This window comes from Gekko japonicus, unplaced genomic scaffold (assembly GCF_001447785.1).
Source record: "Gekko japonicus isolate JY-2015 unplaced genomic scaffold, Gekko_japonicus_V1.1 scaffold963, whole genome shotgun sequence".
NCBI classification, from domain to species: domain Eukaryota; kingdom Metazoa; phylum Chordata; class Lepidosauria; order Squamata; family Gekkonidae; genus Gekko; species Gekko japonicus.
In genome coordinates this window covers 653,717-675,675 of record NW_015172583.1, presented here as the reverse complement: position 1 = coordinate 675,675, position 21,959 = coordinate 653,717, and the positions used below count along the sequence as shown (strand labels likewise).

The following is a 21,959-nucleotide window of genomic DNA, read 5'->3' as shown; positions in this document are numbered from 1 at the left end:
AACAGCAGAAACTCATTAGGACTGGCTACATTAGGGGTGTGTGGCCTAACATTTCCTGCTACAAAAAAAGCCCTGGGTTTTGACAACAAACAAGGTAAACAGAATAAGAAGCAAAAGGTGGGCTGAATGACCACACTTCTGGTAACGTGGGGTGTGTGGCCTAATATGCTAATGAGCTGCTCTGTCAGGGGTGTGGTCTAATATGCTAACATGTTTCCGCTGTTGGGTGTGGCCTATTATGCTAATGAGTTCCTGCTGGGCTTTTTCTGCAAAAAAAGCCCTGCAGTTAAACATGTCACTAAAAACTAAAATCCAAGATGGTCCCCTAATAAATCTTATTCCCATACTGGATTGCGCCGCTACCCCATGGGCAGGGCAGGAGGAGGGAACAGATGAAACGAGGAGAAAGAGGGAGGGTGCCAGAGATGGTCACACTGTCGCTGTCCTCCACCAAACGTCTCTGCCTTACAGGCCCTGCAGAACTGCATTAAATCCCGCAGGGCCCTGATAGTGTTTGGCAGAGTTCCACCAGGTCAGGGACAGGAGTGAGAAGGCCCCGGCTCTAGTCGAGGACAAATGGGCATCTTTGGGGGCCAGGGATCACCAGCAAATTATTCTCCACCAATTGAAGTGTTCTCTTTGGGACATACCAGAGGAGATGGTCCCGAAGGTACGTGGGTCCCTGGCTGCTCAAGAACTTAAAAGTCACTACTAAGACCTTGAACCTGACTTGGTATTCCACTGGGAGCCAGTGTAGCTGGTGCAGCATAGGTTGTATATATTATATGTATTGTATATATAGGTTGTTCCCACCAGGACATGCGCCACCACATTCTGGACCACTTGGATCTTCTGAGTCAGTCTCAAGAGGTAGGCCAACATAGAGTGAGTTACAGTAGTCTTGCCTGGAGGTGACCATTGCATGGATTACTGTGTGTTGGGTGTTACAAGTCAAAACACTTCAGTATTTACAGGGTTAATGATGTTTGTTAAGTCACATGTTTGTTCGTAACCAATCTGTTTAGACAATAGGATGCCCGGGAACTTTGGAGCTAATTTGCTACTCTGATTGGAAACCAAGGTGTCAAGTATTTAGCATATTGGTTTCTCCTCCCGTTGTTTGTTCTGACTAGAGAAGGAGACGCCATTCCGGCTCTTTCCGTTTTACCTTTTAGCTGCAAGGATGTAGACATATTAGCTCTTTGTTATTTTATATCATGTGTACCTTTTCCCCATGTTAGGTTTATAGTAAACTTTTATATTTTAAAACACACCATGGACTCAGTCTCTTAATACTCTGCAGACTTACTCAAATAAGAATCCCAACAGCTTGGCATGCAGAAGGCCCCAGGTTCAGTCCCCAGCACCTCCAGTTAAAAGGATCAGGTTATAGGTGATGGGAAAGGCCTCTGCCTGAAACCCTGGACAACCGCTGCCAATCTAAACAAACAATACTGGACTCGATGGACCAGTTGTTCTGATTCAGTGAGATGCAGCTTCACTTGTGTTCTCTACCGCTGCTGTAAAAGCTACCGTTGACTGCCGATGCTCTAGCGTTTTTGAGGCCCAAGCAGTTGCGTTGGTGATAGCGGCGGAAACGGCAGAACTTGTGCTCCGCTCCCTGTCAAATCTGCTCAACAAGGAGCTGTCTGGTCTGTGCGACTCTTCGGTGCCCCCTGCCCCCACGCTCAGCAGTTGGTTCAGCGCAATGAATTTTCAGCTCTGCTCCTTGCCAGTGAGTTTCTTCATGGTTAGAGGAGACTGCAGTCCCTTACTCAACACTAAGATCTGAGCTCTGGTTTTCCCACGGCTCTGGAAGGACAAACTGGGAGAGCCAATTTGATGTAGTGGTTAGGAGCGCGGATTCTCATCCGGGAGAACCAGATTTGATGCCCCACTTCTCCACATGCAGCTGCTGGTGTGACCTTGGGTCAGTTACAAGTAATTTCAGAGCTGTTCTCTCAAGGGGTTCTCTCAGAGCTCTCTCAGCCCCACCTACCTCACAGGGTGTCTGTTGTGGGGAGGGGAAGGGAAAGGAGATTGTAAGCTGCTCTGAGACTCCTTTGGGTAGTGAAGGGTAGGGTATAAATCCAATCTCTTCTCTTCTCTCCTTCTTCTCGTTGCCCTGGTGATCTCGAAAGGGAGACTGCAACCAAGAAATCAGGAGGAGACAGATTTGGAAGGGCAACCAAGAAGAAGGGGAGGATCCCATAGGAAAGATCCTTAAGTGTAAGGAAGGATTGCTGGAGACCAAGATCAAGATCATTCATACTGTGGTACTGCCCATTTGTTGGGTGATAGTGAGATATTGAAAAATGGTATTTAGCAGAGATAAAATAGTCCAGCAGTGCCTTAGTAAAATAATTCAGACTCAGAGTCCATGTGTGATTAAAATATAAAGTTTTTACTAAATTCTAGCATGGGAAGGGTAACTGGGATGAAAATAACAACAGAGCAAAATCGGCTACATCCTTACTTTACAAAGACAAAACTAGAAGAGAGATTATGGTTGCTCTTCTTCTTCTTCTTCTTCAGAACACCAAACAAAGACGGGAAGAGAAGCCATAAAATGGTAATACACCTTGACACTTTAGTCCCAATCAAATTCCTAGATCAGGGAGAAAATTCCCGGGCATTCTACAGCTAAAGAACATTGGTTACATGAGAAACATGTGACTTCCTGTGAGTAACATAAACAAACATTTAACCCCAGATATACTGAGTGTTTTCAACTTGTAATACCCAACACCATTACTCTGTATGGATGTGAAAGCTGGACAGTGAAGAAAGGTGACAGGGAGAAAACCGATTCATTTGAAATGTCGGGGGCTTTACGGATTCAGTGGACCCCCAAAAAGACAAATCAGTGGGCTCCAGATCAAATCAAGTGGGAACTCCCGCTAGAACAGAGGTGTCGAACTCATTTGTTACGAGGGCCGGATCTGGCATAAATGTCACTTTATCGGGCTGGGCCATGTGTGCCGTAAAATGTAATGCCAGGTACCGGAGATACAAACTGTATAAAGGACAACAGCTGGTAAACTCTGAGTTGGTGTGTCCTCACTGCAAAGCCTCATGGGCTGGGAGAAGGGTGCAAAGGAAAACCCACACGGGTAGACTGGACAGCCAGCGGTGCAGCGCTGGACAGATGCTCCCACACTGCTTGACTGCTGCAGACGAGGTTGTCCCACCACGCTAAAGCCACGATTGGAGTGGCTCCGCCCACTTCCCCCCGAGCAGTCTCCTGTTCCCTCCCTTGCACTAGTTGCTCGTGGGCCACATAAGAGACCTGGATGGGCCGGTTCTGGCACTCCCACTCTAGAAGCTAAAGTGACTATGCTGAGGCTGCTTTGGTTACAATAAGAGGAAGCAAGATTTACTGGAAAAGATAATAATGCTAGGAAAAGCTGAAGGCAGAAGGAAAAGAGGGAGACCCAACATGAGATGGATGGACTCAGTCAAGGAAGCCATGGCTTTAAATTTGCAAGACCAGAGCAAGGTGTTCAATGGCAGGATGGTTTGGAAGTCCTTAATCTATAGGGCAGCTTGATGGCACATAACACACACAGTGATCCCTGGGATTTCTTGACGCCTATGTAGAACAGCCTCACACTGGTGGAGTCCACATTGGGGGGGGTCTCCCTCCTCATGGAAGACTGGAAGCCCCCATGAATTAAGTGGGAATGTCCACATGATGCTGTTGCACGTTCTGGGGTTTTAAATGACAGGGGCATGTTTTTGCTGGGGCTGGGGCTCACTGGTGGAGCATCTGCTTGGCATGCAGAAGGTCCCAGGTTCAGGGCCGGCCCCAGCTTATTTTGCACCCTAGGCGAGGATCCCTTCTGGCGCCCCCCCCCCCGGTGCGCCCACCAATTTTCAAAAATAAATGCATTTTAGTAAGAATGAAAAACACAAATAATCAAGAAACTCCCAGAGTATGGGGCCGGGTTCAGTTTGGCGCCCCTAAGGGCCGTCCTGCTCTAGGCGACCGCCTAGTTCACCTAGTGAGTGAGCCGTCCCTGCCCAGGTTCAATCCCCGACATCTCCAGTTAAAAGGATCGGGTAGGAGGTGAGGTGAAAGACCTCGGGCAGAGACCCTGGAGAGCTGCTGCCAATCTGAGTAGACAAGACTGATTTTGATGGACCAAGGGTCTGATTCAGCATTAGGCAGCTTCACCTGTTCATGTGTTCACCCTACATTTACCAATGTCCAGGTGGACGCTGGAGATCTCACGGAATTACAACTGATCTCCAGACTACGCAGATCACTTGTGTATTTATTATCTATTTATCTAAAACAGCTTGTCCTGCATCATGTGCATGGGAGTGTGAGGTCACTGTCTCCACAGGGCAGACCTGCAGAGACATGAGTCTCCATGGAAGGCCATGTTGAGGAGAGTGAGAGCACAAAGAGAGAGAGAGAGGAGAGGCCAGAGGAGGGCTCCCAGGTTAAGACAAAGGGAGGCAGCCCATTCAAGGAGATAACCCCTATACACACTTAGAGTGATGTAGCGCCCCCTAATGTCCAGGCATGCCGAGTCACTCACTCCAACAGAACTGATCTCTGTCGCCCGGAGATCAGTTGCAATAGCGTGAGATCTCCAGCCACCACCTGGAGGCTGGCAACCCTAGACACTGCCTATGTGGATGGCTCCTATTGTAACCCTTTGGCCTTCAGAGCAAACGAAAGCAAAGAGAGACCAGAAACCAAGAGCGCACAGCACAGTGAGAAATGTCCCTTGCGGGATGCTCCCTGCCCTGGAGCTGTTAGATGGTGCCTCAGTTAACGAGGGGTGGTAGGATCCTGGCCGAAGAGCGGCTTTGTGACGGCACGCACTGCGAGAGACCAGCCGCTTCCATCCAAAGGAGGCTTGAAAAGGAGAATCAAGAAAGCTGACGTTCTTGGTCGAGAGCCCGCGAGTGGGCCTTTAACACAAACAAACCAGTGACAGCATCCAAGCGGTGACGGCTCCCCTGGGACAAGAGCTAAATATTTATTACCGCTGAGACTTGACTCACGGCACTGGGAAGATTTCCCCATTGCAGTTCCTCGCCAAGTGCAAATCTCCTGGTGCTCAACGAGCTGCCTTAAAGGCGGCCTTGCACGGACAGCTCTCAGCCCCTGCAGTTCTGTCTTATTTATTTTGAACATTTTTATGCCACCTTTCCAGGGCCCCCAAGGAGGTGACCATAGAAACATTAAAACATCTGAAAGCATTAAAAGCAACATTTAAAACGATAAAAGAATTACATAAAAACACCTACGTGTACTGCAATACCATTATTTGGGGGGGGGGGGAGGCCAAACGAAACAAAAAAGCTGAAAGAGTTGGGTATCTTTAGCCTGGGAAAGAGAAGGCTTAGAGGGGACATGATTGCAGTCTTCAAATATTGGAAGGGCTGTCATGTAGAAGGTGGAGCAGATCTATTCTCTCTTGCTCTGGGTTGCAGGACTAGATCTAACGGGTGAGGATTACAAGGGAGTTGATACCGGCTAAATATCAGGAGAAACTTCCTAACTGTAAGCATGGTTGAACAGTGGAACAGACTGCCTCGGGAGGTGGTGGATGCTCCTTCGCTGGACGTTTCCAAGCGGAGGCTGGACGGCCGTCTTTCGGGTATGTTGTAGGGCTATCTTTCGGCTATGCTCCTGCAGAGTGCAGAGGGCTGGACTAGATGACCTGCAAGGTCCCTTCCAACTCTAACATTCTATGATTCTAAGTCCTCATCCGCTGGCAGGACAGACCAATAGAGGAACAGAGACCAATCTCCCTGGGGAGGGAGTTCCAAAGTTCTTGTGCCACGATCAAGAAAAGCCCTCTCTCAGGTCGCCACCTGTCTAGCCTCAGACGGTGGGGGCAATCAAAGTAGGTTCCCAAAGATGATGGGAGTGTAGGTTGATAAGGGGAAAGGCAGTCCTTAACATATGTTGGTGTTAGGCTGTTTAGGGCTTTAAAGGTCAATATCAATGTGACTTAAAATGTGACACATGCCACAGAAAAGTTCACAAGCTCGCTTCCTTACCTTTTTTCAGATTGGAGAAGGCAGCCACCAAGGCCGGATCGATGTCACAGGCGGACCCTGCAGCTGTGGCCAGTTCGAAGATGCTCAAGGTGACCTAAAGGAAAGAAGAAGATGAAGAGATTGGATTTATACCCCACCCTTCACTCGGAGTCTCAGGTTTTATACCCCTGCCCTTTACTCGGAGTCTCAGAGTGGTTTACAATCTCCTTCCCTTCCCCTCCCCACAAGATGCTCTATTTGCTCTCGCGGGATGGGCGGGGTATAAATATAATAAATAAATAAAATAAATAAATCTGTGAGGCAGGTGGGGCTGAGAGAGCTCCTGACAGAAACTGCTTGTGAAAGAACAGCTCTGAGAGGGCTGTGACTGACCCAAGGTCACCCAGCTGGCTGCATGTGGGGGAGTGGGGAATCAAAACCGGTTCTCCAGATTAGAGTCCGCCGCTCTTCACCACCACACCAAATTGGTGGTAAAGGGCTGAAGCAGTGTCAGAAACACAGAGCTGTTGCCGGTCCTCATCATTTAGTTCACTTTTTCCTATAATTTATTCACTTCACTTATACCCCGCCTTTCTCCCCAGTGGAAAACCAAAGTAGCTTACATCATTCTCCTCACCTCTATTTTATAGTCACAGCAACCCTTTGAGGTAGGTTAGGCTGAGTGTGTGTGACTGGCACAAGGTTACCCAGCAAGCTTCCATGGCACGAGCTGGGATTTGAACCATGGTCTCCCAGATCCTAGGCCAGGGGTGGCCAAACTGTGGCTCAGGAGCCACATGCGGCTCTTTCATATACATTGTGTGGCTCCCGGCAGGGCAGCTGAGGAAGCGAAGGGGAGACATACTTTTTCTCCCTCCCTCTCTTCCTTCCTTCCTTCCCCTCCCTCCTATTTGCTTTCTTTGTTTCTCTCTCCCCCTCTTTCCTCCTCTTTCATTCTTTCTTTCCACCTCTCTTTTTCTCTCTCTCTTAGACAAATAAGTATCATCAGCAAACAAATAAATATAATCGGACAGATAAATATCACTATCAATATCTGCTTTTAACCCTTTTATTTTTGGCAGTCTCATTTATATTGTTCATAAAAAAACAAATTTCCATATTTTAAAATAAAAATGTGCGTGTAATATTTGTCCATATCTTGCGGCTCTCAAACGTCTGAAGTTTATTCTGTGAGGCTCTTAAGTTGAGCAAGTCTGTCCTAGGCCACAACTCTAGCTACTGTACCACTCTGGCTCTCAGTAATACCTACTGTGATGTCATGCATGACCTGAAGCACAGCTCCCCACATTGACCAACAGGGACAGAAGAGACTCATAGCACCATGATGTCACGTCACAATCTGTGTCGTGATGGACATCACACAGCACAGAGAGCAATGAGATACAGAAGAGGCAGCTACCCGCTGTGCTGGAGCGGCTGCTGAGCGGGGGAGCTGCCCAGGAGTTAAGTCCCTGCAGGTGGAATGTCTGTCCAGCGCCCAGGTAAGACTGTCGAGGTCCCGACACAGGTGGGCGTGCCAGCCAACCTCCCCAAGCGCCCACCGCATGCAGACGCCACTAGTGGTGCTCTGGGTCACACAGGACAAACTCCAGCCCGTCGGCCCATGGCAGACTTTTCAGAGGGAGGGAGAGGGCGCGGTGCCGGGGGCCCAGGTGGGTGGCACGCAGGCTGATGAGGGACCGCATTCTGGGCCTGCTCTTGTGGAGGATTCCTCAGCGTTGTGAGGAGGATCTGAATAGGAAGGGGCCCTCAGGACTGGGTATATGAGGTGGATTATCAATAAAGACCCCCTTCTCGGCTATCCAGGCATCCAAAAGTGGATAAAAGCGACCAAGACCAACCCACATGTCTCTAACATATTTCCTACTTCAGCTTCTATTCTACTCTTGTTGGGATTCTTAATTCAAGGTCGATGGTTGTATTGCAAACACAAGAGCCACACTTAGTAAAAGAAAAATATCTTTACTATAAAAACAAAATAAAACTTGAGTATGGTACTTTGGATAAAAGAAATAAAATAAAAAGTTACATACTTAGTTACTCTCAGTAATAAATGCTAACAGCTACATCTTTCTATCTCTCTCAGCTTCTAGAAGAGAACTACCTCTTTGGTTCACACAAAGGGCCATAAACTTGTGAATGCATTAATGCTAGATCAAAGCATTTCTACAAACAAGATGTTAGTTGACCAATACAAAGGTTACAGGTCAGTTCATTCGGATAAACAACTCCCACAAACTTTCCCGCCGTTGAATACATTATGTAACGTAACATCCTGTTTGCTAACAAACAACATTTAACTCTGTAATGGCTGAAGTGTAAGCAACTTGCAATTCCAACAACTCTAATTTCAAAACATTGCCTGGATAAATGCTTAGCTGCTCAGGATTAAACAAAGTGCTTTCTCCCCACCGCTCCTCCATCCAGTGGCCCCCCCAATGGAAATCATCCTGCTACGGCGCTGTACCTGGTCCTCATCACTGGAGGTGCTGGGGATTCCACTTGGGACCTTCTGCATGCCAAGCAGATGCTCTACCCCTTCCCCATTAAGTGTGAGAGCAAACGGCCCCCAAAGGAGAAGCTGAAGTTTCATGGAGTCACTGGCAAAGCTGACAGGTTTGAGGTTACCTGCAGCCAATGTTCCCTCTAAGCTGTGGAGTCTTGTGAGCAAAAATTCTACTTTGTGAGCGACTGGCATTAAAGTTGTGTGTGAGTGATTTGGCTACTGCATAAATGAGTTTGCTCTGGAGCCGTCCTTCCTGAGCTAAGACAAAAAACTGTGAGCCGGAGACTAAAAAACTGTGAGCTCACTCACACTAACTCAGCTTAGAGGGAACACTGCCTGCAGCAGACCCCTGTGGTGGGCCACAGCCACGGAGCCACGGTTCCATGGGTGAGCAAAAGTCCCGACACACAAGACTAGTGGAACAAAACCTTCAGAAAGCAAACACAGAAGCGGCTCTGCCCTTCCCCTCTCTCCCTGCCATCTGACAACTTTTCATCTGTATCAGACTTCCCTGGATCTGAGAGTCCAGAAAGACTCCCTTGTGTTTCTGTTCCCTGGTGGCAGAGACGAACAAACACAATCGCAGTGTCAGTCAAGAGAACCAACACACAGGAGAAAAGAGACAAGTATGGCCAACTAATACTTTTTTTTTTTAAGAGTTCTGCTTTGACGGCAAATCACAGTTTGCTGTTAAGGCTGAACCGTGAGTGATGGGTGGCTTGGGCTCTTCCCTGAAAGCCAGAATTTACCTAGCATTTAGAAACCTGGCTTGTAGTGAAGACTGGCAGCCACTGTTTGTGGTCTGGACTTAAACGGTGGTTTACTAGAAAGCAGACATCGTTCTTGAGGTGGCACCAAGCGCACAATCATGAGAATCCCCCAGGATCACGTGGACACATGAAGCTGCCTTATACTGAATCAGATCCATTGGTCCACCAAAGTTAGTATTGTCTACTCAGACTGGTGGGGGGGGGAGAGAAGGAGGAGAAGGAGAAGAAGAAGAGTTGGATCTATACCCCGGCCCTTCACTCAGTGTCTCTGAGTGGCTTACAATCTCCCTCCCTCCCCCTCCCCACAACAGACACCCTGTGAGGTTAGGTGGGGCTGAGAGAGCTCTTTTGAGAACTGCCCTTGAGAGAACAGTTCTGAGAGAGCTGTGACTGACCCAAGGTCACCCAGCTGGATGCATGTGGAGGAGGAGCGGGGAATCAAACCTGGTTATTCAGATTAGAGTCTGCCACTCTTCGCCACTACACCACGCTGGCTCTGTCTCCAAGTATCTCCAAGGTCTTCGGTGGAGGTCTCAGATGGAGCCTGGGGTTACAACTGATCTCCAGATTATGGAGAACCGTCCCCCTGGAGAAAATGGCTGCCTTGGAAGGTGACTCGATGGCATTATACCCCGCTGAGGTCCTTCCCCTTCCCAAACCCCAACTTCCCCAGGCTTCACCCCCAAATCTCCAGGAATTCCCCCAGCTGGAGTTGGCCACCGTATCTCTGGTAGAGGACTCTCACATCACCTGCTACCTCATCCTTTAAACTGGAGATGCCGGGGATTGAAGCTGGGACCTTCTGCATGCCGAGCAGATGCTCCGCCACTGAGCCACGGCCCCTTCTGATCTGCTGTCAAAGCAGGAGGATCATTCACCCAGTGAAAATAAAACAGGGTTGTTTTCAGTCTGACTCATGACTGTGATCGTCGAGGCAGGTACTCGGTGCAGAAACCTGTATGCCCAGACTGGCATAACTCCCTTGTTCTTGGAGGAGCGGGAGCCGCATGAATCAGGCCTCCGCATGGGGCATTCAGTTCACACATTAGACTCTGCCCGCAGGGCGCGATGGATGCTTGTTGACCTTCAACACTGGCGTTGGCATCTGGCATGCAAGTTGTTTTCGTCCTTTTCTGTGGACTGGAGAGAGCGCGTCTCCTAGAGCGACGGCCATGCGTTTCTGCTCTTCTGAGCGCCAAGGATGTTACCATGGACATCAGGAATTTGAGATATGGCTCTGAAGGAACAACTTTATAGAAGACGGATAATTGGAATAGAAGGAAGAGAGCCGTGAGCTAGCAGGGGGAAGGGGGGGGAGGCTCTTATTTTTATTCTGTACATATGTGCTCCTATTTTTGTAAATAAATAGAATCATTGAATCCCAGCGTCGGAAGGGGCCACACAGGCCCTCTAGTCCAACCCCCTGCTCAATGCAGGATCAGCCGAGAGCGTCCCTGACAAGTGCTTGTCCAGCCGCTGCTTAAAGACTCCAAGTGAGGGGGAGCTTAACACCTTCCTGGGCAGCTGATTCCACTGTTGCACAACTCTGACTGTAAAAAGTTTTTCCTAAGTTCCAGCTGGTACCAGCCCTTAATTTAAACCCATTATTGCAAGTCCTCTCCTCTGCTGCCAACAAGAACAGCTCCCTGCCCACCTCCGAATACTTAAAGAGAGCAAACATGTCCCCCCTCAACCTCCTCTTCTCCAAACTGAATATTTCCAAGTCCCTTGGCCTTTCCTCCTGGTCTTGGTCTCCTACGGACCCCTGATCATCCTTGTCGCTCTCCTCTGCCCCAGGCTCCATTCTGTCCACATCCTATTTGAAGTGAGGCCTCCAGAACTGCACACAATACTCCAGGTGCAGCCTGACCAGTGCAACTCCTGAACCTGCTCCTGAGCCTTGCTTTCTAGAGCTGGGGGCACTGCTCCTGAGGATACCCGACTGGGCCTCCTGCAGAACAGGCTGCCAGTCAGAGCAGTCAACACTGATCTGGACAGTCTGACTCGGAAGAATGCATCTTCATCTGGTGGGTTGCACCTGCTCAAAAGGTAGGGTTGCCAACCTCCAGGTGGTGGCTGGAGATCTCCTGGGATTACAACTGATCTCCAGGCAACCAAGATCAGTTCACCTGGAGAAAATGGGCTGCTTTGGAAGGGAGACTCTAAGAACCATTAGGCCACATCGAAGTCCTTCCCCTCCCCAAACCACGCCCTCCTCAGGCTCCACCCCCAAAATCTCAAGGTATTTTCCATCCTGGAGCTGGTAACCCTACCACAAGGGGCTGTATGAGACGTGGGGGGGGGGTTGCCCTTCCACTCCTCCCCCAGGCAAAGAGGACTCCTGGCCTACTAAACGTATGAACCAGCAGGTACGGTCCAGGAAAGAGGAGGTGGGCTGGGAGGCGAGAGAAAAGGGGGAATACACAGAATTGAAAGCCTTATGCAGTTTTCATGTAAACTGGCGGAGAAGGCAGCCGGGGGCTGGAGAAAAGTTTTAAACATTTGTGGCTGTTAAAAACAGAAGGGACCGGCCTCTGCGGCTGCCTCGAGCCCACTCTCTTGCTCGCATTCTGCCTCCCGGCTGTGAATGACAGGGAATCCACCCCCCTCCTCAGGCAGCCTGTGCCAATTAATCACCCTTTTGCAGATTAAACAGTGCCACTTTGTTCCTAAATATTTTCCGACTGCTAATTCCGGGCTGTTCCTTCACATTCTGACTTCTCCAGTGACAACGGGAGTAAAGAGTTCTAGGAGAGCTCCCAGAGAGCTCCCCAAAACCAGTGAAAGAGGACTATGTGGTTCTTCTGGGAAATCCAAACTGCAGGTAATGCTCTTCTCCCACAGAGCTTGCAAATAGGAGGCTGAGTCTTTCTGGCTGAGTTTGGTCCTAAATCAGCAAAGAAAAACTGGGATGCAAAAGGAGAGTCAAGGGGTTGCAGAGATGATAGCCAGGACTCAGGGCCGGCTCAACCACTAGGCGAACTAGGCATTCGCCTAGAGCACGGGCCAGGCCTTAGGGGGAGGAGAGGCAGGGCGGCCCGCAGGAGCCCAGCACACTCCCGGCACTAGGAGCTGGAGGAGCCAGGCGCTGCGGCACCCCCTCGAGCCAGCCAGCCAGCAGTGGCGTCACACTGCCGGGAAGCGCCAAGGTCCACCCTCCAAGGCCTCCGCTCTGCCTCCCGTGCCCGCCCACCTTCCTGCCTCCCTTCCCTCCTTTCCACGCCGCAGTCGGCGCCCCAGTGGGGCCCTCGGAGCCGACCTCTCACTTGGCCTCGGAGAGGCCACCCAAGCAGCAGCAGCAACAGCAGCAGCCTTTCTCCAGATTGCGCCGGCTGGAGGGGGGCGGGTGCTCCTGGCTGTGCATGGTGGCGGCCACGGGGCTGGGTGGCCGGAGCGGAGGAGCGTGCGGGATGGGCAGCTGCCTCTACAGGAGCTCAGAGAGACAATGGGTGCTAAAGTCTCAGAAGCCAGAGGAAATGACTCAGGAAGAGTCCACTGGCTTGAGGCAGTGTCCTCCCCAGGTCCTTTCTCCTCCCCACAATGAGCAAAATCAGAATAAATTCTGAAAAACAGTAAAAGTTGCACAACACATTTTTGAAAATCAGAAATTATGAAAAATACTCAATATACACTGCATTCATACAGGGCACTGAAAAAGACAAGAATGCTAGGAAAAGCTGAAGGCAGCAAGAAAAGAGGATGGATGGATTCAATCAAGGAAGCCACAAAGGCCTTCAGTTTGCAAGACCTGAGCAAGGATGTTAACGAGACAACATTTTGGAGGTCATTAATTCACAGGGTCACCATAAGCTGGAAGTGATTTGATGGCACTTAACACACTTAGCTCAACATCAAAAAAACTAAGATCATGGCATCCGGCCCCATCACTCCTTGGCAAATAGAAGGGCAAGTCGTGGAACTTCACGTTCCTGGGATCCCAGATCACCGCAGACAGTGACAGCAGCCATGAAATTAAAAGACGCCTGCTCCTTGGGAGGAAAGCGATGGCAAACCTCTACAGCATGATAAAAAGTAGAGATATCACCCTGCCAACAAAAGTCCGCATGGTCAAAGCAATGGTATTCCCAGTAGTCATGTATGGCTGCGAGAGTTGGACTATAAGGAAGGCCGAGCGCCGAAGAATAGATTCTTTTGAACTATGGTGCTGGAGAAGACTCTTGAGAGTCCCTTGGACTGCAAGAAGATCAAATCAGTCAATCCTAAAAGAAATCAACCCTGACTGTTCCCTGGAAGGCCAGATAATTAAACTGAAGCTCAAATACTTTGGCCACTCAATGAGAAGGGAGCACTCCCTGAAGAAGACCCTGATGCTGGGAAAGATTGAAGGTCAAAGAAGACGGGGACGGCAAAGGATGAGATGGTTAGACAGTGTCATAGAACATGAAACTGAGTAAACTTCAGAGGACGGCGGAAGACAGGAGGGCCTGGCGTGATCTTGTCCATGGGGTCGTGAAGAGTTGGACTCGACTGTGCGACTGAACAACAACACACATGCACAGAATTCAGTACTTCATTGCAGGATTTGTAAAGACTGGGTGTGGAATTTTAATATTTCTTTTACTATGGAGAAAGCATGGCCTTAGTTACAAGGAGGAGGAGGAGGAGATTGAATTTATACCCCACTCTTCACTTGGGAGTCTTAGAGCGGCTTACAACCAAGAAACATATAAAACGGTGAAGACCATGCAACGAAGTCATTAATAGAAAGAACACCGAACATATGTCCCAGGTAAAGTACCTTCTCTTGTAGCAGTATTAGGTATATAATCAAAACAGGAGAACTATTTTTCCATAAAGTGTAACTGATAAGAAGAGCTTTCAATAAGCAATAACGTACTGGTTTGATATTTTATCCATAACTATAAAAGTCCCATATTTTTTTTTAAAAAAGTGGGAGTCCCACCTGATTTCCATTTAGGGGCTAAACAAAGTTTTAGCTGCCGTTAATAGTACTGCAATGAGTTCTTTTGTAAATTTTGGAATTGAGTTCTTAGGCCACAGGTTCAGCAAAGTAACTTGCTTCCAGAATTCTGGGTAAAGGATATTACTAATTACACAACATTAAGCATTGCTTATTTTTTTTATACCCCACTTTTCTCCCTTTGGGAACCCATTCTCCCCTCCTCCATTTCATCCTAACAACCATCCTGTGAAGTAGGCTGGGCTGAGAAACAAAGTGACTGGTCCACGGTCATTTACCCAGCTTCCATAGCAGAACGGGGATTCAAACCTGGGTCTCCCAGATCTTCACCTGACTCTTTAACCACTACACCACCCAGGCCGTCACGGGGCGAGGGACTGTTGCAGTGCCATCTTAAGAACGCAAGAAGAGCCCGCTGGACCAATGGTCCATCCAGTCCAGCATCCCGTTTCACGCAACGGCCAACCATGGATTTCAGCAGAAGGGCGCTGCTCCGCTTAGCACGGCACCGTTGGATGGCCGTGTGCAACAGCACCACCTAGCGGATGCCTTGTTATGACACAAGGCTTGGACAGGACACCCAACCGGAGATGACAAACGGCCCCTTTCAGCAGGGCGACGCTTGTTCGCTCCTCTTTCTTTAAGAAAATCTGGGGTAGGGCGAGGAAAAGGAAGGGAGATTAAGAAGCAGCTTACTCTTCAAAAGGAAAAAAGAAGAAGGCTGCAGAGCTGGCTCTGCCCCCATCCCTGGAGAGACGCTGCTTTGAAAGAAGCCCAGAGAAGAGGTAATGTCTTTAAGCAGTTGAAAGGGGACCGTGGCGGCAGAACCACAGGGAAGCTCAGTTGTGCTGCATGTATCTACGCAACCAGGGCATTAGTTCCTTCCAGCTGGGGACAGAGCCAGGCAACTGCACCTAGCCAATCAGCCCACCTGGGGTACCTGAGCACGCCAGGCCAGTGAATAAACAGACTCCTTGAAGCCCTCGTTGACACTGCAGCACAGAGGGCCAAGTGCTGCTGTGCCTGTGGAGCTGGCCATTGTTGGTAACAGCAAGCGAGAGCGAGCGCACGCATAACGCACATGCACCTAAGTTAAAACGGCAGAACGGTTGCCAAGTAGTACTTTCTAAATTTAGGCACTCGCGGGCTGCAGAAAAAAAATCAGCGAGCGTTAAGAACTGGAATCTTGAAAACCCAATTAGAACTCGGCCTCAAAGCAAACGCAAAACATGCAATAGGCCTTCCGCATCTTTGCACGCCGGGTTTTCTTTAGGTGTTCGGGGATTTTGTGCAGACTCTGGAAGGGGGAAGAAAGAATTATATTGGACAGTGGGAATCGCAGTGGTGTGTAAGCTTGGGATCCAGCAGACAACCAAGACGACTAGGGGAGTGGAGCACCTTCGCTATATGGAAAGACTGAAGAGTCTGGGACTTTTCAGTTTAGAAAAGAGAGGATTAAAGGGGGGACACAATAGAGTTTTATGGAATTATGCACGGAGTGGAGAGAGCTGACAAAGGCAGCCCTTCTCCCAAAATACTAGAGAGCATCCAATGAAACCGATGGGCGGTAGTTTCAGGACGGATAAAAGGAAACACAGTCTGTATCTGAAGAAGTGTGCCTGCACACAAAAGCTTATACCTCGAATAAAACTTTGTTGGTCTTAAAGGTGCCACTGGACTCAAAGTTTGTTCTACTTCTTTACATATAGAATCCGCTGCCAGAGGATGCAGTGATGGCCACAGGCACAGACAGCTTTAAAAGGGGATGAGACAGACTCATGGAGGGTAGGTCTGTCAGTGGATACTAGCCATGGGGACTAAAGGGAGCCTCCATGTTCAGAGGCAGCCTCTGAATACCAGTGCCGGGAGGCAACATTAGGGGATGGCCTTGGCCTCTATCCCGTTGTTGGCCCTCCAGGGTAACTGGTTGGCCACTGTGTGAGACAGGATGATGGACTAACTAGATGGACCACCGGTCTGGTACAGCAGGCCTCTTCATAGGTTCTTATGACAAGCCAAAGGTACCCTCACACTTAGGTACCTACACAGGGCTGGCTGTCAGAAGAGCACTAGAGAATATCATCCAGTTACATCCAGTGTAAAATAGTGTACACTTTCCTTGTAAAGTAGGTTTTTGCTGGTGATTTATTTATTTATTTCTGTAATTCTCTCCCCAAAATAGTATTTATATAGCAGCGCAGGGCTACGAAATCACAGAAAGGACCTAGTTAATATATCTGTTATATGCCACGCGATCAGCTATCCAGAAAAGAGTGATTTGATTATAATCCTACTGTGAGTCTTTTGTTGGTTTAATTAGTATAGCTATGCTCTTCCCCCCTCAAGAGACGTTTCAGGCAGAAGGTTATGGAGTAAGACGGTGTTGGCAAAGTTGTGGGACGAGAGATGGCAATTAATCAGTGCTTTAGTTATTAACAGGGGAAATTCCTGAGTTAACACCTGCCTGCAAATTACTCTTCCCACATGAAGCTGCCTCACGCTGAATCAGACCACTGGCGTCCACTACAGGTCACTACTGTCTACTCAGACTGGCGCTGGCTTTCTGGGATCTCTGGTAGAAGTCTTTCTTATCAATGGCTACCTCATCTCTTAAACTGGAGATGATGGGGATGGAACCTGGGACCTTCTGCATGCCGAGTAGGTGCTCTAACATTGAGTTGTGACCCCTCCCCTTCCCCACACAGACATTCATTCCCTAATAACCCACAAAAAGATGTCTACGTTTCTGTGTCCCAAGGGAAAAACACTCCGCACGCGCCCAGAGTGCGCGCAGTTTTGGCATTCGGAACAGGATTTCTTCTCGGCTGCTTCAGATTTATTTAGATGCTCCCAAAGAGTTTTGTGTTTCTGCATTGAGATGTCACGGGGCTTAAGACTGCCTACATAGTTACGCCCCTTTCCCCTTGGTTCTTTTGCAGTGACATACTTCTTTTTCTCTAGGGGCTGCGGTGGCTCAGTGGTTAAGACGCTGAACTGCAGACCGGAAGGTCGATGATTCAACAATTCGAGACCCGAGTGCCACATGACCGAGTGAGCTCCCGTCTCTGGTCCCAACTCCTGCCAACCTAGCAGTTCAAAAGCAAGAAATTGAAAGTAGATAAATAGGTACCGCTTTGGTGGGAAGGTAACAGCATCCCGTGAGCCTCGGTGTCTAGTCATGCTCACTGCATGACCATGGAAACATCTTTGGACAGCACTGGCTCTTTGGCTTGGAAATGGAGATGAGCACTGCACCCTAGAGTCGGATTCGACTGGCTTTCAAGCAAGGGAAACCTTTATCTTTACTACTTCTTTTTCTGAAGTGAGAGATGCAATGGTTACGCATGCCTGAACACTACACCTTCTTTGTCCCTAACCCCAGATTTTGGGAGAGGGGAGGGGGCAAGAGCTTGGCAGAAGTTCTTCACAGGTGAGTAAAAGGCATTCTGCATTCTGCACATGGTCAGTGACACACATTGTTTCACACAGGAAAGCTGCTGCCAAGTGGCATACAGTTACTGGCTAAAAACAGATACCTGGCTCAGTGAAACTACACCTTCATTTTTTTGCTCATCTCTCCCAAACCATAGCCCCACCTACTTCTGAAGCACAACAAACTAATGAGGAAACAGGGCATTTTACACAGCACTCCATAGTGCTTCAGAAGCGGTAGAAGGATTTAAAGACGGTTGGAAGCAGTTTATAGTAAAAACGCTTCAGCCATGCTTCCCAAATGGGACAGAAACGTTTCTGTACGCAAGGGTAGATATATCCCGTCTGGAAACCGTTACTAAAATGGTTCTGTCTGAAATGACAGACAGAACCTGTTAGTGAACAGCTCCTGAAACAGAATATATAGGCTGGCTGAAATTCCTCAATGTTAAGTAGTATAAATCTTTTGTTGGGATGTGGGGGATTCTTCCTCCGATGAACAGCGGCTGGAAGAGGGGGAGACGCCAAGGGCAAGCCAGTTGACACAAAGCAAAGACTCTTTAGGGCTTCCAGACCCACTGCCCAGATGTGTGATTGGCAGCAGTGCAGGGAAAGATCCCCTCAGGGCTGCCAAACTGGTTAGCGGCACAGGGGTGGAGGAAAGAGGCAGCCAAAGGGGAGGGTTTGTGCTGGTCACTCCTGGCCTCACCTGAGGGTGGTTCCTCTCATGAAAGGGTGAAGAAAGACAGGAAGGTACTCAGCCTGTGAAAACTATCTTTAAAAGCTGGGAAAGGACAGGCCGACGAGGAAGCGCTGCACACTGAATGAGAGGAGGAGGAGGAGGAGGAGGAGGAGGAAGATGCAGATTGTCTTCTACCTTCTTCCCTCTCGCACTGCAGTCTTGAGGGAGAAACAGGATCCTATGGGGAGGGGGGGGATCACTATTAGAGAAGGCAGGCTCATCAGAAGCTCCTTCCCACAAACTCACTCCAAAATTCTGCCTAAAGGTTCTGCCCACTTGTCACCGCAGGCAGAAAGAAGCAAGCGAGACAGAAGCAAAAGGCCCAGGCAGAAAAGAATACGGGAACAGAACAGATGAGAATGAATTTAGGCAGGAAAGAGTTAACTGACCTATTCCTTCCCAGGTTTTTTTTAAAAAAACCTGCTTGCAGATTTGCCTGTGTATCTCCACATCAAAAAATGGCTACAGATTTGTCTTCTTAAAAGCTGGGAATTTGAAAGCGGGCATAGCATATTTCTAAGGGGGCACAGCCTCCGCATGCCCCTGCAGCTATGGAGCTGGGCAGAAGTTTTTACATGAATGATACAGCACAAAGGGCAGGAGTAACCATGCTGGAAGGCATATATAAAAAGAGGAGGGTTACAGGTAAGCAGTGTTTCCTCTAAGCTGAGTTAGTGTGAGCTAAATCACTGGTTTTTAGCCTCCGGCTCACACGTTTTTGTTTTAGCTCAGGGAGGATGGCTCCAGAGCAAACTGATTTATGCAGCATCCAAATCGCTCGCTCACAACTTTAATGCCAGCAGATCACAAAGTATATTTTTTTGCTCACAAGACTCCACAGCTTAGAGGGAGCATTGCAGGTAAGTGTGGGTGGTTGCTAGGTAGCCAAAATTTATGCTCCATACCATTCTCTCTTGACAAGACTTAGCTCAGGAAGTGCTGAGAAAATGACCATTTGGTCACTCGGACTAACAGACAGACGCCTGTGTGGTCAATGTTGACTTCAGTCCTGTTTTCCTACAAGTCTTTTGTGCTGGATGTCTCCAGATCAGAGTCTGATTCCCGCCCCAATTGTCATTCTGTTCAGGAGGTATGTTCACTAACTCTGACACCATCCAATCCATTTCCCCTGCAAACCGGCTGGGGATGCAAATCAGGATTGCCCTATTTCTCCGCAGGACCTTACCCACTAATAATAATTGTAATTAACTCTGAGGCAGCGGGGAGGAGGAAGTGGGTTTACACAGAGAACAGCACTACCCACACAGCCTTGGAATTAATCATCCTCATCATTTATATTCTTCCTGCACATCCTTTGCCTTCCAGGCTTGTCAAGGTAAGCTTTGGGACAGCGACTGGCTCCAAAGCCAGAACAGTGGTGAACAGCTGCCCCTAGTGGCCGGACCCAGAAAGAGTTCACAGAGGCATACAGGTAGGAGACGGCATAAATGACCAAGAGCAAGAGTCTGCGTCTGTTAATGATTCCTGACCTCAGTGCTGAGCTAGCAAAACAAAAACAGGTAGGCAACAATATCGCAAGCAAACAAGCCAATGTTGGATCAGGCCAAAGGCCCATCCAGTCCAACACTCTGTATCCCACAGTGGCCAGAAATACCAGTGCCATCAGGAGGTCCACCAGTGGGGCCAGGACATTAGAAGCCCTCCCACTGTTGACCCCCCCCCAAGCACCAAGAAGACAGACCATCACTTGGCCCAGAGCCCCTATCTATACCTTGTGGCTAATAGCCATAGATGGACCTCTGCTCCATATGCTTATCTAATTCCCTTTTGAAGCCGTCCATGCTTGTAGCCGCCACCACTTCCTACAGGATCCTACGGGGAGGGGGGGGTTCACTATTAGAGAAGGCAGGCTCATCAGAAGCTCCTTCCCACAAACTCACTCCAAAATTCTGCCTAAAGGTTCTGCCCACTTGTCACCGCAGGCAGAAAGAAGCAAGCGAGACAGAAGCAAAAGGCCCAGGCAGAAAAGAATACGGGAACAGAACAGATGAGAATGAATTTAGGCAGGAAAGAGTTAACTGACCTATTCCTTCCCAGGTTTTTTTTAAAAAAACCTGCTTGCAGATTTGCCTGTGTATCTCCACATCAAAAAATGGCTACAGATTTGTCTTCTTAAAAGCTGGGAATTTGAAAGCGGGCATAGCATATTTCTAAGGGGGCACAGCCTCCGCATGCCCCTGCAGCTATGGAGCTGGGCAGAAGTTTTTACATGAATGATACAGCACAAAGGGCAGGAGTAACCATGCTGGAAGGCATATATAAAAAGAGGAGGGTTACAGGTAAGCAGTGTTTCCTCTAAGCTGAGTTAGTGTGAGCTAGCTCACAGGTTTTTAGCCTCGGGCTCACACATGACTTCACGGCACTTCCCACCACCACCACCCCCCCATAATTTTTAAAGTTTTTTTTTAAATAAAAAGACAACTATTTTAACTTTTTCACTATTCGAGCATCTAAAATACAGTAACAGCTTAGAGGGAGCATTGCAGGTAAGTGTGGGTGGTTGCTAGGTAGCCAAAATTTATGCTCCATACCATTCTCTCTTGACAAGACTTAGCTCAGGAAGTGCTGAGAAAATGACCATTTGGTCACTCGGACTAACAGACAAGACTCCTGTGTGGTCAATTTTGACTTCAGTCCTGTTTTCCTACAAGTCTTTTGTGCTGGATGTCTCCAGATCAGAGTCTGATTCCCGCCCCAATTGTCATTCTGTTCAGGAGGTATGTTCACTAACTCTGACACCATCCAATCCATTTCCCCTGCAAACCGGCTGGGGATGCAAATCAGGATTGCCCTATTTCTCCGCAGGACCTTACCCACTAATAATAATTGTAATTAACTCTGAGGCAGCGGGGAGGAGGAAGTGGGTTTACACAGAGAACAGCACTACCCACACAGCCTTGGAATTAATCATCCTCATCATTTATATTCTTCCTGCACATCCTTTGCCTTCCAGGCTTGTCAAGGTAAGCTTTGGGACGGCTCCAAAGCCAGAAGAGTGGTGAACAGCTGCCCCTAGTGGCCGGACCCAGAAAGAGTTCACAGAGGCATACAGGTAGGAGACGGCATAAATGACCAAGAGCAAGAGTCTGTGTCTGTTAATTTTTCCTGACCTCAGTGCTGAGCTAGCAAAACAAAAACAGGTAGGCAACAATATCGCAAGCAAACAATGTAAGGGCAATCCGGCTTAAAGAGATATAATTGTTTTTGTTGATCGGTATATAATCAACTTATCTTTAATGCCAACCTAGCAGTTCGAAAGCAAGAAATTGCAAGTAGATAAATAGGGACCACTTCGGTGGGAAGGTAACAGCGTTCCGTGCGCCTTGGTGTTTAGTCATGCCGGCCACATGACCACGGAAACATCTTTGCCAACCTAGCAGTTCGAAAGCAAGAAATTGCAAGTAGATAAAAAGGGACCACTTCGGTGGGAAGGTAACAGCGTTCCGTGTGCCTTGGTGTTTAGTCATGCCGGCCACATGACCACGGAAACGTCTTCGGACAGCGCTGGCTCTTCGGCTTTGA

The 21,959-nt window shown here is 48.7% G+C and overlaps 1 protein-coding gene across 1 annotated transcript in view; it reads right to left on the bottom strand.

The window, feature by feature from the left end:
* The window catches only part of NCKAP1L (NCK associated protein 1 like), a 129,765-nt gene that overhangs the window by 23,597 nt on the left and 84,209 nt on the right, over positions 1 to 21,959 (bottom strand). The window contains exon 27 of the mRNA XM_015421475.1: positions 6,025 to 6,118. Within this exon, the coding sequence (XP_015276961.1) occupies positions 6,025 to 6,118 (94 nt within the window). The remainder of the gene's footprint in view (positions 1 to 6,024; positions 6,119 to 21,959) is intronic.